At 38.6% G+C, this 16,432-nt stretch overlaps 1 protein-coding gene across 4 annotated transcripts in view; it reads left to right on the plus strand.

Moving 5' to 3' along the window:
* BICD1 (BICD cargo adaptor 1) overlaps window positions 1-16,432 on the plus strand; it is a 108,765-nt gene that overhangs the window by 48,520 nt on the left and 43,813 nt on the right. For all 4 annotated transcript variants that reach the window (XM_029284074.1, XM_029284075.1, XM_015815669.1 and 1 more), the window contains exons 3-5: window positions 2,515-2,667; window positions 8,339-8,776; window positions 13,785-14,876. In XM_029284074.1, coding sequence (XP_029139907.1) covers window positions 2,515-2,667; window positions 8,339-8,776; window positions 13,785-14,876 — 1,683 coding nt within the window. The remainder of the gene's footprint in view (window positions 1-2,514; window positions 2,668-8,338; window positions 8,777-13,784; window positions 14,877-16,432) is intronic.

Here is a 16,432-nt window from a genome sequence, read left to right on the forward strand (position 1 = left end):
ATTATTTTTGTTGTTCCAGCTTGGAACAAACCGGATTTCTTTTTAACAGAGGCTATGGAGATTCTCAGTCATCCAGGTCATAGTTATCTCAAAGATGCTTTTTCATGAGGCAACTGAACTTTCCAAGAAGCTTCCTGGATGAGAAGCGAAATGTGTTCAAATAAAAACAAGAAAGTTCAATTCCCTCGTGAAAAAGCATATTTAGGATTTTAACAGAGGCAGCCACCAGCGTCACATGCTCAAATTTTTATTGCAGAAAGTTTGTAAATAAATAATGCAATGGTGTTTGGATATTTCTTGTCCAATGAAGTGGTCAAGAAGAGCAACCATTCCAGTCTTTTTGCGCTTTCTTTCTTTCTTTCTTTCTTTCTTTCTTTCTTTCTTTCTTTCTTTCTTTCTTTCTTTCTTTCTTTCTTTCTTTCTCTTTCTTTCTTTCTTTCTTTCTTTCATTCATTTTCATTCATTCATTCATTCATTCTCTATCAATAGAGAACTTCCATCAGATTCTTCAGATCAAGTTTCAGCATTTCTTTGAGACATTTTATAAGTTTGGAGACTTACAGCAAAGGGACCAATCTTACTGATTCATTCATTAATTTTATTTAGGTCCCGCTTTTATTACTTTTATAAATAATTCAAGGCAGTGAACATGCATAATATCCTTCCTCCTCCTATTTTCCCCACAACAACAACCGTGTGAGGTGGCATGGGCTGACAGGAAGTGACTGGCCCAAGATTCCCCATCTGGCTTTCATGCCTAAGGCAGGACTAGAATTCACAGTCTCCAGGTTTCTAGCCTGGAGATTGGTCCCTTGACCATTAGACCAAACTGACTCATAGTAGCTTACAGTAGTCATCTTGACAATATCTTCCTACAGTTTATTTCCAAAAAGAGAGGCAATTTATATTTTCTAAGTTTTCAAAAAAAGAAAAATGCAGCAGTGACATGTTATGCATGTTTGGATAAGACATACGAGGAAAGGAGAATGGAGGGAAAAGTCAACTGTTTCATGATCAGATGAAAGGATGTCTTGTTGAATTGCTGAGTTCATGAACATTTGCCATCTCTGCCAAGTGCAATTTCCTGCGTCAGTATGCATAAAAGGTTGTGCCTTTGTGTTCCTCTTTGGAAAGTATCCAGATGGAGAGTCTATGTATTCTTGGCTCCTGGGAACAAATGCTGGCCAATAAGTCAGTCAAACAGAGTTGAATTGAAGCATTTTTCTTCCATACCTAGAGGGCATGGTGTGGTCTGCCAATCAGCATGACGTTCCAACTGAAGATGAGCTCAGTTGATCTTCGCTTTGTTTCCTTTTCCTTGTTCCCAGGATATCCAACAGGCAAAGTTCTCTGATAGGGAGGAAAAACTACAATATATTTTTACTTCAGACAATGTAAGCCAATTAATAATAATGGTCATTCAATTTATAGAACATATTTTGCTTAATTGAAGTAATGTTGTTTATAATAACCCTAAAAGATAGGTCAATATTATTTATTGGAACATACAGGCATAACTTAATAGCCTGCCAAAGGCTGTAACTCTATCACTTTATACAGTCAAGAAGGTCAAGTGGAAATGATGTGGCTACAATATCTTTGAGAGTTGGATGTACACGTAGTCCTCAACTTGCGACCACAATTGAGCCCCAGATTCCTGTTGCTAAGTGAGACATTTGTTAAGTGAATGTTGCCCCATTTTACGACCTTTCTTGTCACAGTTGTTAATGGCTGCAGTTGTTAAGTTAGTACGGTGGTTGTAAAGTGAATCTGGCTTTCCCATTGACTTTGCTTGTCAGAAATTTGCAAAAGGTGATTACAGGACCCGGGAACACTGCAACCTTCATAAATATCAACCAGTTGCTAAGAGTCCAAATTTTGATCATGTGACCATGGGATGCTGCAATCGTTGTAAGTTGAAAAATGGTCATAAGTCACTTTTTTCAGTGCTGTTGTAATTTTGAATGGTCACTAAACAAATAGTTGTAAGTCAAGGACTATCTGCATTGGTTAAGCAGGAGACCATGAAACCTTGGGTATAAAACCAGCTGGAGACTTTGGGCCACTCACTCTCAGCCCTAGGAAGGACAAACCACTTCCAAGAATCTTGCCAAGAAAAAGAAGAGACTGGACAGCCATTTGTCTGAAATGGTGTAGGGTACCTGCCTGAGCAGGGGGTCGGACTCGATGACCTCCAAGGTCCCTTCCAACTTTATTATTATTATTATTACTTGTTTTTCTCAAAGGTACACCCACAATCTGTTACCAAATTGTAACAGAAAATCAAAAATTATTCATATCATGACTACTTGTTTGTGTTCAAGGGAAAAATAAAACTTGAGGCTATTGCCCCTCCCTCCTGCATGTATTGATTTAATCCAGTGATATAATAAACAGTAGAAATGGAAATGGTATTTTGATTCTATATTCGAAACAGTTTGACTGTGTCTTTTTTGTTTGTTTATTATTTTGGAAATGAAAAACTAATAAGTTGAATTGTTTTCTCTTTTTCAGAACAATGAAATGGTGGAGCTGCAGAGAATTCGGATGAAAGATGAAATCAGAGAGTATAAATTTAGGGAGGCGCGGCTTCTTCAGGATTACACTGAACTTGAAGAAGAAAACATTACTTTGCAAAAGCTGGTTTCCACACTGAAGCAAAATCAGGTAAGCAGAGATGGAGTTTTTAATAAAAGATTTAAAAAGGAGTAATGTCAAATTCTCAGATCAGTAAGTAACTTATTACAAAATGCAGCCTATAAATAAGAGAGATGCTGTTTCAAGAAAATTTTTAGCATTTCAGTAACTATTGTAAGACAAAAATACCCACATGCCACCCGGGTCAATCCCTTGCAATCCATCTCACAGGCAAAAGCCTTCCTTAAACCTTCTAACAAGCCCACATACAAAGTTTAAAAAAAACCAACCACTTAAAGCCTTTTCATCCTATATAGGCTAAAACTGACAAATTGAGTCTTCCCAGGAAGCCAACCGCGAATCAAGAATCAGGAAGGAAAATTTTCTCAAAATAAGGAAATTTCTTAATCACTATACTGCCCCCCCATGCCAGACCCCTCACTCAAATCCCAGACCCCAGATTAAGGTAATCTGCATGGCGAGAGAAAACATTTCCTCACCATCAGACTTCACACATCCTCAGGGCAAACACCTCAATTGATATATCTGAATAATACTACCCTTTTCTTCAAGCAGCTGCCCAGCATATTTATTCGGGATCCAGTTGGATCTGAACCTAAAACTTTCCTCTGACACTATGTTGAGCCTTAACAATCATACTTAATAAGGCTTAAACAGGTTTGTAGTACAGTTGTCATGGTTCCGAAAGAAGAAGCTTTTCAAAGAACTTTGAGGCTTTGTTTACCTTAAAGAATCCTTTTATTGCTACATAGCTTTGGCAGGTACATAATGAAACCAAAAACTGAATCCTCCCTCCCCCAATCACCCGTAACAAAGCATAACTCACTCCTTCATTTAACAGTCATCAATCACGTTCTCCAATTAGTTTGAAGTGTGAACTTTCCCTCCCGTAACTCCTCTGGTTACAACTGACCTTGGAAATACTGTACTGAATTATTGTTGTGGCTAACTATCCCCTGAGTACATACTTTCCCCCCCTCTTTGTCTGATTTTAACTCTAGAAGTGATACACAGGTTAAATAAAACATGTTTGCTTCTTCATATATGTCAAGCAAGAACATCCGATGTTAGCAGCCTTGACAACAGTATTTACTACTAATTGATTGAGACAATATGTTGAATCATACTAAGAATAATTCTAAAGGCAACTTACTACAACACCAATGTAATTCGATATTACATGGGGTTAGCATGGTCATCAAATATATATATTGAATAAGAATTTCCTGGATGTATATGTTCATAGAGATGACTTTTTAACTCAGATAAATAGGAAAACAATATTTAAAGTATCTTTAAAGTCACTTCAAAATAGAAAAGAAGGAAAGGAATTTTGTTGTAATTTATGGATCAGTTAAAGGGATCACTATTATTGAGAAAGGCCAATTTTGAGTCAGAGACTAGGGCATCAGAAGGAATTACAGCATTTGATTGATAATTCCTTTTTGCAAATAACAATAATGCAAATTACAGGAGAATTCTGGCCTATTGCATATGAAGTCCGTTGCATTGAGGTATAGTAAAATTAGGTTTTTCAGTGTATACTGAACACTCTGAAGAATTAATTAATATATATTATAATAATAACTACTATCACTTTTTATCAGTGCAATGAAATCTTGATTTTAGTAACAATTTGAGATTAGAGGATGTTCATTGTTCCCAAATGCCCATTAAATACAGAAGTATATTTATGCAATTGTCTTTATGCAAATAATGCAAATTCATAATTGACATTAGTTTTTATGTATTTAAATGACATAATCCATTTGCATAATTATGCCATTTTGGAAACGATGTAAATCGAAGTGAATAAGGTAAATGTAATTTCTTTTGGTAATTTTAAATCCCTTGCCCAGACTTCATGAATAAGTTCACCCTTTCAGAATGGAAATTTTGCCGTTCCATTCCCAATTTACAAAATGGGGATTCTTTTAAGGAAAATAAATGGCTTTGTGTCTTCTTGGCTTCAGCACAGCTCAGGCTTTTGGTTACAAAATATGTAAGGATTTGACTATCAACCCAGTTTTTGTTACGGTAACTTTTAAAGAACTTTTATGCAATGTCAGAGCAGGCACAGTGGCTGCCCTATTTAAGAAGCCAAGAGCATGCTAAACTGATTTGAAATATTTAGTTATAATATAAGATATATAACAAGCACACCTACCATTCATACATATGAACACAAGTTATCTAAAGGATGGAACTACTAAAAGGGAAGTAAGAAGAAGAAGAAAATAAAACCTTTATTTTCCACATAGTAGACCAAAGGGCTTTGAGAAAGGGCTCTCTATCCAGATGAAATGAAGGTGAATCTTAACTTCCTTATATTATAGCAATAGCACTTAGATTTATATACCGCTCCATGATGCTTTTAACCCTCTCTAAGCTGCTTGCAGGGGCAGCTTATTGCCCCCAACAATTTGGGTCTTCATTTTACTGACCTCAGAAGGATGAAAGACTAAGTTAACCTTGAGCTGGTGAGAATCGAACTGCTGGCAGTTGGGAGAATTAGCCTGTATTCTAACCATTGTGCCAACCATTGTGCTAACCATTCATCTTTTATATTTTTCTCAGTTACAGTTATCCCTGGTAATTCTTACTGCTTATATTCTCACACTTTGTTCTAGCCTTGTTTGTTTCTTTCTCTTTGATATATTTAGTTTCTTTTTCAAGGAAATAACACAATAACTGCTTTGTTTATTTGTACTAGCCATGCAATTCATGTTAGACAACCTTTAGTTTCTGTTATCAGTCCTGAAGGGTGCTAATTGAAGGTTACATGTGCATTCTTCAGCTGTTTTATCTTTCCCCTTTGTCCTTTCTTTCCTTTTGGCTCAACCAGTCTCAGAAAACATATAAAATAATATATTTAGGGAACAGAATGTAAAAAATAAAGGTACTATGTAGAGATTGGAGAAAATTTAAATTACTAAGCATTGACAACAACTTGATGACACGTAGTCAATTTACTAAATATAAAATCAAGGATTGTTGTGTGTCAGGAGAAAAACTTGTTAAAGAGAAACAAAAGACAACACACAACAAAATTCTCAATTTAGGATCCAGAGATTTATTTAAATTTGACACACGAATTCAGTACTTACATTTCAACAACTTATTGCAATGAGGACCAAATGGACAGCAGTCATTAAGTGTGACGGCTGAGCCAGGTGGCAACACCCAAATCTTTGAGGCAGGCTTTATACCTTAACATTGTACCCACCTCTAGCATTTTGGTGCCACCCAATAGCCATCCCATTTCCCTTTTCTTGTTAAACACATCATCATATTTCTCAGAATCCTCCTTCGGGTCGCCTCCCTATTCTTGGAACTGACCATTATGGTAGTTCCTTATTCTTCTACTGTTGTCCTTGTTACTGGGCCACTTCCCTGTTCTTTCCTATCCTTGTTCTAACCACTACTTTCCTCACTACCATTCCTACATGTGTCATTGCAAAAGTTGCACCCATACGCAGAGCTCAGTTCTTCTTTTCTCCTATATTCTTGTTCTATGTTCCTTTTTTCTTAAGAAATTCATGCGACCACAAACAGTCATCTTTTCCTGTTGAAGGTCAGCAGCAAGCAAAAGCCAAGTGCTAGTTAGCAAGTTCAAATCTAAAATATGATTAATTAATTAGATCACTCATAAAATAGTTATCGATATATTTTTCCTTTCATGCTTCTTGTCCTTCAGGACAACACCACAATTAGGACCAGTAATATAGAAAACATACATTACATTAACACAGGAGGGCATCACAGTGTTATACAAATTGAAACAAGTGGCAATAAACAACAACACAACCATAGGCCATACAGCAGGCGTGAGGCATCCTTTTATGCAGAGCACTTCCTTCATGCACCTCTGGGCTTCCATTGTGTTGGAAAAGGTAGCATAAAGGTCTTCAGTTGTCTGAGAAAAGCAGATCGGAGCCCACTGCTTGTTGGTGCTGTCTGGGCTGAAGACTGTATGCTGGTGGGGAGCAGAGGTTACTAGCACTTGCTCCCTTATTGAACATTTCATTTCATTTTCATTTTATTATATTTATACCCCGCCCTTCTCCCGTAGGACTCAGGGCGGCTTACAGCCAGTTAAAAACAGTTTAATACAATACAATACAAAGTTTTAAAAATCATTAAAAATAAATATTTTAAATCGGCCGCTTCTACTAAAATTTGGCTAAAACCAATTTAAAATACCCCTAGGCCAGTCCTGCCCGCTGAAACAACCAGGTCTTAAGGGCGCGGCGAAAGGAGGGGAGATCCGGAAACATAGCTTCAGTCTCTGTCTCATTGGATTTGGATAGCTGGGGTTGCACAGCTTCCTCATCTGGGGCCAGTGCCTTTGCACAGTGCAAAGCATGCACCTAGGAGGTCAGCCATTGACACTTCACAGCAGTGTTGGTGGTCAACAGGATCTCCTTCCAACGAGGAACCAGGCAATTCTTATGCTGAAATACTTTTGTCAAAACCCAATCACCAACTTTCAATGAATGGCAGGGATGTAATGGTTTCTTGGGCATAGTTGCTGCAACCTGTGAATGACAGTCTTTAAAAGATGTGAGAAGAGCTTGGCAAGAGGTCAACATAACAGCGGACAACATATGAATGTCTTTCAGATGCTGTATAGGAATGTCGGGGGAGAGGCTGGCATCCGCATGGGTTTGCTCACTAATATCTAATGTGGAGAGAGTCCAGCCTGTTGAGAAAGAATATAAAGAATCAAGAGGCAAAGTCAAAATTAGGCAGCGTTGTAGTTAAAATGCAAGGCAGCAAACAACAAAGAAGAGTGAACATTTGTCCTTATGCCAGAAAAGGGATTAGGAACTCTCAGCAAATACTTTTTACAGAGACAATCCCTGAATATAATCTTCTTATGCAAGGAACATCTTTGTTTATAGTCCTTTTAAAAATCTGTAATTACTGTGGCCTGAATAGCACAATTAGAAACACTTGAACTCTTTTTTTTTTAACTTTTCCCTTTTGAATATGATGGTTATGCTTAAAGGTCAGTTCATTTTACTGAGAAGTGTGCATCATGAAATGGGCTTGATAATGTTCATTTTGGTGACGGGAACCATACAAATCTCGGTTACTCTTACGACTTATGCCTTATTAAGTAAAATATAGTGATTGAATTGTTATATATTAGTGGAGATAACATTTAGCACCAGAATTGCCATATATTAGCAGAGATAAAATATAACAAAATAACAGTTGGAAGGGACCTCAGAGGTCTTCTAGTCCAACCCCCTGCTCAAGCAGGAGACCTTATACCAGGGGTTCACCAACTCCTAAGCCACAGACTGGTATCGGTCCATGGGCTGTTAGGAACTGGGTCACATAGCTGGAGGTGGACGGCTGGCAAGTGAGTGAAGCTTCATCTGGGGCTTTGGAAAACAGGCTGACTTCTAATTCTATTGTTATATTTTATCTCTGCTAATATATGGCAATTCTGTAGTGACACAATTGTCAATTATTAGCAGAGATAAAATAGAATGATAGAATTACCATGACTTCATGGGGCTAAGTTTATTAAATTTGTAATATCTCCTTTCCTTACCCATTGCATAATGCCTCATTTATAGACATTTATTTGAACAGATGCGGCAAATGGCAGATTGTGTATAAATCCAACTTTTAGCATTATGAATCTTCTTTATTTTATTTAATTCAGGTTGAATATGAAGGCTTGAAACATGAGATAAAACGATTTGAGGAAGATACGGTGTTGCTTAATAGCCAGCTAGAAGACGCCATCCGGTTGAAGGAGATTGCAGACCATCAGCTAGAGGAGGCCTTGGAGACATTAAAGAATGAAAGAGAGCAGAAGAACAATCTGAGGAAGGAACTGTCTCAGTATATCAATTTAAATGATAGCATGTATAATAATCATATTAATATCTCAGTAGATGGATTAAAATTTGGAGAAGATGGGAATGAACCTAATAATGATGACAAAATGAATGGACACATTCATGGACCTCACATGAAACTGAATGGGGATTTTCGGACTCCCAGCGTCAGGAAAGGAGAATCTTTGCACCCGGTCTCTGATCTCTTCAGTGAGCTGAACATCTCTGAAATGCAGAAACTGAAGCAGCAGCTCATGCAGGTAACATGGAAGATTCAAGAGATTCTTTATAAGAAGAGATCATCTTACTTACAAATGTCCATATTGTGTGCAAAGATACCAAAAGCATTTATTTCTCTGAGAAAAATTATTTGGGAAAAAGAAGTAAACATGCCTTTAAAAAAAAAAAGCATTTCTCCACTTCAAATATATTGTATCTTAACGACGTGGTTTCGTGTTTTATGTATTTTTCATTTTGCCGTCCTTAGTGGTCCCTGAGATTGATGGTTTTCTTGCAGACATTTCATTACCAAACTAGGTAACGTCATCAGGAAATGAAATGAAATGTCTGCAAGAAAATCACCAATCTCAGGGACCACTAAAGACCCCATAGTTCAGACATGTTAAACTCGTGACATCACGTGATGTTGCGCAATGTATCAGAACTTTTCCCCCATTGCCGGCAATGGGGTGGGCGTGGTTTCCTGGTGACGCAGGCGTGAGGCATCCTTTTATGCAGAGCACTTCCTTCATGCACCTCTGGGCTTCCATTGTGTTGGAAAAGGTAGCATAAAGGTCTTCAGTTGTCTGAGAAAAGCAGATCGGAGCCCACTGCTTGTTGGTGCTGTCTGGGCCGAAGTCACGTGATGTTGCGCAACGTATCAGAGCTTTTCCCCCATTGCCGGCAATGGGGTGGGCATGGTTTCCTGGTGACGCATCCAGCCCATAGGCCGGCAGTTTGACACCCCTGCCATAGTTCAACCCTCAGCTTCACACATTCTCTTCTATCAATTGTTCACTTTTTTTGTTGGATTCATTTTTGAATTGCTACTACCATTTTACTGCTTTTTTTTTGTAGCCCACTGTTATGATCCAGGTGGTCAAGGCAAGGCAGGCCTTTAGAGTTCTTTATTGCTCTTGAGAAGTGTTAAACAAATGGCCTTCCAATGACCAGTAAGGCTCCACCCACAGTCCCCAATACAACAGTCCATAAATTAGGAAGAAAGTCCACAAAGCAAAAGTCCAGGCATAAGATAAATTCCTCAGGGCAACAACAAGGTACAAGGCAAAGACAGCTCAGAGGTAAAACAAAGAGCTAAAACAGTCCACAAAGTTAAGGCAAGACAAACAGCAGTCCCCAAAGCAAGGCAAGTCATGAGTCAAAGCTGGAGGAATATAATCCAAAACAAACAATTGTTCCTGGCAAAGACTAATTCTCTGGCTTCTCCTTAAGTTACTCCCCTCCAGGTGTTCCTTCTGAGGAGGGGTGGGGCAATCTCCTCCTGAGTAGCCTTGCAGCCCTTCTCTGGGTGTGCCTATGCTCCACTCTCCTTGCCCTTGGATCGAGTGGAATAGGCAGCTGTTCCTCATCATAGGGGATTAACTGCCTGTCAACACTGCTGTCAGCAGCCACTCCTCCCCTGTGTCTGTGCAGACAGGCAGCTCTCTGTCTTGTCCTCCACCTCCCCCAATGCCTGAGGGGCCCAGGATTGCATCACCCACAGCCCCTGGCTTGCCTTCCTTCTCAGCCACTCCCAGTTCCAACTCTTCCTCCGAATTGGCCTCTAAGGAGGCCATGACACCCACCTAACATAAAAATAAACATAACAATAAAAAATAATCCAGCAGGATTGAGCCAAGGTCCATCTAAGCCTAGCATTTGTTTTTCACAACGGCCAGTTGGAGACATACCTTCTCCCACACTTATTTCCTGCAGCTGGTATTTAGAGGCAAGTTGTTCCCAACCCAAGGGGCCCCAAGAACTGCCGACTCTGCCTCCCTCTGCAGTAGTTGTAGCTTCCGAAATGCTCTTCAAGAGTAGCCCCATGAAGGCCACATTGCAACAGTCCAAGCGTGAGATGACGAAGGCTTGAGCGACTGAGCATGTATTAAAGTGGGTCATTTTATTTGTATTAGTGTTGCATTTGTATCTTAATATTTTATGACTTTATATACTTAATACCTCCCCATTCATTTGGGAAAGGCAAGGGAGGTCCCTTGCAGGTTGTAAACCCAACTGAATTGACAAACCCAAGTTATTGCTTCCTGATGCTACCTAAGATCATTGCCGGCCTTGCTTTGTTTACTGGGAGAAGACCATTGTTATATTGCCCTCTATCTCCATCTGAATGGGTGACCCTGCTTCAACAGAAGAGCTCATTTACCTCCTATTTAACAGAGATTTTGACCAGTGTTTGTCTTGTTTTTCTGATGTTCTTTACAGAACCTGATTGTCTTTCTAATGGAATACTTTATGCGTCTATTTTGCACTACAATACAATTTGACTTGTCCCATCTTTTGCCCTTCTACTTTTTGCCCCAGCATTTACATTACTAAGTAAAGGATTTTCAGTGCCTCCAGTGCTGTGAACCAATGATAGTTTATGTTTTCCTTCTGTGGCAATGTATAAATTGTGATGCTGAGAGCGTTGTGAAATTAATCCCAAGCATCCTTTTCTTCCATATGGAATGAATTGGGAAAAGATCTCTATGTCTTGTGTGTTCTGATTGGGTGTGGGAACAGCAGGCTAAGAATCTAGAGTTCCTGGCCCTAACATGTTCCCTTGTATAGATATTCAGTTTAGTGGCAATTGCCATCTCTTATGTTAATACATTCCTCAAGTTAATTCTTTGTTCCAGTCAGCTTCATTGGATGATTTGGGGTCTCAGTATTTGTACAGGGAAAGAAAAAAAATTCTTTCTGTTGATTTTCTCCATACCCTGTACAATTCCATATACCTTAAACATGCAGCCCTTCAATAACCATTTTGCAAACCTAAAAAAACTCAATCTTTTTTTTCCCTTGTAGACAAAGAGCCCAATCCCTCTACTCACTTTGGTTGCCCTTTTTTACACTTTTTCCAGCACTGTTTTATCTTGCAATCAGAATTGTACATCAGATCCTAGAGATAGATATAGCACAGATTTTATAACAGCATCTATGATCTTGGTTGTTTGATTTTCAATCCCTTTCTTAGGACTGGCTTCACAGATTTTACAGATGCTGCATACTAACTTGTCATTACGAGATTGCAACAGGATATAAATCCAATCAGTCAATCTTCAGCTGTGCTCTAATTATATTTCCATTAAATGTTTTCATAAATTATTTTTTATGCATCAAGGGATTTGAAATAGTAATGACTACACTGCAGCAAACTAATTAAGTTTGTTCCTTATTGTTCATCAAGCAAGCTAAACATTTACATTTAAAATGATTGATTTTTGTCTGTGTATGTTTTATAGTTAAATTGTTAGAATATTTTTTTCAGATGCAATAAAATATGCATTTGAAACTGTACAATGAAGTTTTCAGGTTTAGAAAAATTATAGGCAATGTTTGATACCCCTTAGTCTCATTTTAATAGTCCCTTAGTCTCATTTTATATTCATGAGGAAGTTCATATTTGCGGTTGCTGCAACATTAGATGCTTTATGACAGTGTTGGTCAAACTTGAATTGAAGTCCACACATCTTCAAGTTGCCAAGACTGCTTTATGATAAGGACAAAGCAGTAATAAAACAGACATACCGCTCAAGCTATTTCTATTATCTTAAACGTTTAAGCTTTTTTCAGATGATGGAAAAGCGATTCAGGTTTGTTTTTTTTATTTTAAAAGACTCACATAGACTTATATTTTATACACAGTCCACTTGTCTGCCGAGTAGCATTTGAAATAGTGCATTTGATAAAGCTTCGATTATTTTAGCTGTATGCGGTTGATTAGGAAATACGACTTAAAGATTAGCACGAATGAACAAGGGGAAATCCTCGATATGCTGGAAGTGTGGAGAGACCATTGGGAATTACTACCACATGTGGTGGCAATGCCCAAAGGCACAAAAATTTTGGAACTTATTAAAGAAATGGCTGGAAGAAATTTTGCTAATAGATATAGAGGCCAAACCGGAATTTTTCTTATTGGGAATTATAGAAAGAAAATATAAGAAAGATACAAATTATTTATTACTGCATATAGTAATAGCGGCACGAATAGCCTTCGCTCAAAAATGGAAAGAGAAAGATACTCCAACCGAAGAGGAAATATTACTGAAAATTTTCAATTGCGCTGAAATGGATAGACTTACATGGGAACTCAAGGATAAAAGTGAAACTAAGTACTACAAAATCTGGGAACAATTTTATGATTGGATAGACAATAAGAGGGTAGCCAAGACAAATGTATAGTGTTAGAATAAAATATAGATTATAGACAAATGTATATTTAAAAGATAAATAGATATACAGAAATAAGGGAAAAATTGTTAATATTATATTATAAATAGTGAGCAAAGCTCAAGAACTATATGTCTATATGAGTACTAATACTACTGTAAAATGTCAGAAGATGTATGGAACCAGTGATGTCATATCTATGTCCAATGTGTTTTTAATTTTGTATTATTAATAAAAATTTATATATATATATATATATATATATATATATATATATATATATATATATATATATATATATATATATATATATATATATATATATATATATATATATATATATATATAAAGGAAATACGACTTAATTAGGAGGAACATGCTTCTTGAATTGTGCAGCAATCCATGCACACATATAGGTAATCCTTGACTTACAACCACAGTTGGGACCAGAATTGCTGTTGCTAAGCAAGGCAAGTTAAATGAGTCAGACTACCTTTCTTTGCCACAATTTTAAAGAGAATCATGCGGTCATTAAACAAAGCCGGCTTCCCCCATTGACTTTGCTTGTCAGAAACCAGCTCAGACGATTGCAAATAACAACCAGATAATCCTGAAATGCTGCAACCCTCCTAAATACATGCTCATTGTCAAGAACCCAAATTTCATATGACTATGGGGATGCAGTGACAGCATAAGTACAAGGATCAATTGTAAGTTACTTTTTTCAGTGCCATTGTAACTTCAAATGGTGGTTAAGTCAAGGATACTTGCACCGTATAAGGTTCCGCTTTTAAACTGCACCTTTAATTGTAGAGCCCTTGTACCCCAGTTCCTTTCTTGAGATATTTATATCCTTTTTCTGGGCTACCGCAGGTAGAGCGCGAGAAAGCTATTCTGCTGGCAAATCTTCAGGAATCTCAGACCCAGCTGGAACACACCAAAGGGGCCCTCACTGAGCAGCACGAACGGGTCCATAGGCTCACTGAACATGTCAACGCAATGAGGGGTCTGCAAAGCCACAAAGAGCTGAAAGACGTGGATTTTGAGAAAGGCCGGGATTCTGGGGAAGAAACCCATGATTATGAAGTGGACATAAATGGCTTAGAGATCCTAGAGTGTAAATACAAGGTAGCTGTTACCGAGGTGATCGACCTCAAAGCCGAAATCAAAGCCTTAAAAGAGAAGTATAATAAATTTGTTGAAAGCTACACTGAAGAAAAGGACAAGTATGAGAGCAAGATCCAAATCTACGATGAGCAGGTATCCGGCTTAGAAAAGTCAACAAAGGAAAGCCATGAGAAAATGATGCAGATGGAGAAGGAACTGCAAAGGATTACAGGCGTCGCCAACGAGAACCACAACACCCTCAATGCCGCTCAGGATGAGCTGGTGACTTTCAGTGAAGAGCTCGCTCAGCTCTATCATCATGTCTGTCTCTGCAACAATGAGACGCCCAATAGGGTTATGCTGGACTACTACAGGCAAAGCCGAGTTACTAGAAGCGGGAGCTTGAAGGGGCCTGATGATCCAAGAGGACTTCTATCTCCCCGCCTTGCCAGGAGAGCAACGGTGCTCCCTGTAGAAGCCAGGGTGCCAACGGAACAGGGTTCAAAAGAGAGCACTGAAGCCAATAAAGAGCCAAGTCCAACAAAGACCCCAACCATTTCTCCTGTCATTACAGCCCCTCCTTCCTCCCCGGTTTCTGACACCAGTGACATTCGGAAAGAGCCGATGAATATTTACAACCTCAATGCCATAATACGGGACCAAATCAAGCACTTGCAGAAAGCGGTAGACCGGTCGCTGCAGCTGTCCCGGCAGCGCGCAGCAGCCCGTGAACTGGCACTTATGATTGATAAGGACAAGGAGGCTTTGATGGAAGAAATAATGAAATTAAAGTCCCTGCTGAGTACAAAACGGGAACAGATAGCAACCCTCAGGGCAGTGTTGAAAGCCAACAAGCAGGTAATTTGGAAACTGTAATATCCTTTTTATAATTAGGTATATAATTTATGCATTTTAAAATGGCTTAAAGAGCGATTTTACAATTGATTTTACAATTGTTTACTTTTGAGCTTTTGTGAAATGAAACAGTGGAATAGTCTCAGGTTTGTATGAAGTCCCAAAAGACAAGAAACAAGTACATTTTGCTAATTACATTTCAAATCAACTTGGATTAAATTTGTACCCTTGTTCTGATACAGTTAGAAAATTCTGATCTGGTTTCAAGCTGGATCATGAAAGAAATGCACTGGATGAGCTACTTGAAAAGAAAGTACAGGTATTCCTTGACTTACGACCATTTTACAACTTTTCTTGTCACAGTTGTTAAGTGAATCACTGCATGGTTGTTAAGTGAATCTAGCTTCCCCATTGATTTTGCTTGTCAGAAAGTTACAAAAAGATGATCACATGACCCAGGGACACTGCAACTGTCATAAATATGAGTCAGTTGCCAAGCATCTGTATTTTGATCACATGATCATGGGGATGCTGCAATGGTCATAAGTGTGAAAAATGGCCATAAGTCACTTTTTCAGTGCTGTTGTAACTTTAAATGGTCACTAAATGAACTGTTGTAAATCAAGGACTACCTGTACTTTATTTGATAGCATAGAGTTCAGCTATTGAGATAGCTACAAATTTGTGGTATTGGGACTGGTAATATTATAGGAAAATTGGTCCTTTGTGAGGTGTGTGAATGTGTTACAGATCTTTTCCCTTTTATGTATGTCTATGTGCTGAAGTTGGGGTGCCACATTTATATATTCAGGAAAGCTCTGTTGGAAGAATCAGGTCCAGTTTCAACCCGGGAAAAAGACGCTGAAAAATAAAATGGAGGCTAGCTGCTTAGGAAAGAAGGTCTCTGTTTATTGATGAACAGAACCGACAACAGCATGTGGTTCTGGGACAGCTGACAAAATGGAGTTGAGAGTAGGTGGGGTTTTATACATTCTTTGGGACTTTGTGTTTGAGATGCCTGTTCCTTGTGAAATGTACTTTGACCTGTGTTTGAATGTGCCCTTTTCGTATTCTAAGTATTGGTGCCTGACTCCCATTGTGGCTGGGAGGTCATGTCCTTGGAGCTGGATGGGGAATGTAGATTTTAGGAGTCTCTGTTTTTCTAATCCCATCAGCTCCAGCCTTCTGTGGGAGCTGTGGCTGAAGGCATTTTGCTTATGAATGGGGGGGCCCAAAATTTCCATTTCTAAAGACTTCAGGCTTCTGCTTGAAGCTGTTTCTCCTATTTCTGCCTTTAACAACATGTTTCTCCTCTTGTCCTTTAGGGGGAATATAATATTCCCTCAAATATTTCATTCTCTAGGGCAGTGGTTCTCAACCTTTTTAATGCCGTGACCCCATAATACAGTTCCCCATGTTGTGGTGACCCCGGGTGCCAGGGGCGTGGCCAAGTGGGTGTGGCTGACAAGTGGGCGTGACCACCAAGTGGGCGTGGCCACCATGTTGTGGTGACCCCCAACCATAAAATTATTTTCATTGCTATTTCATAACTGTAATTT

The sequence above is a fragment of the Protobothrops mucrosquamatus genome, unplaced genomic scaffold (genome assembly GCF_001527695.2).
Source record: "Protobothrops mucrosquamatus isolate PMUCROS unplaced genomic scaffold, P.Mucros_1.0 scaffold363, whole genome shotgun sequence".
Lineage (NCBI taxonomy): Eukaryota > Metazoa > Chordata > Lepidosauria > Squamata > Viperidae > Protobothrops > Protobothrops mucrosquamatus.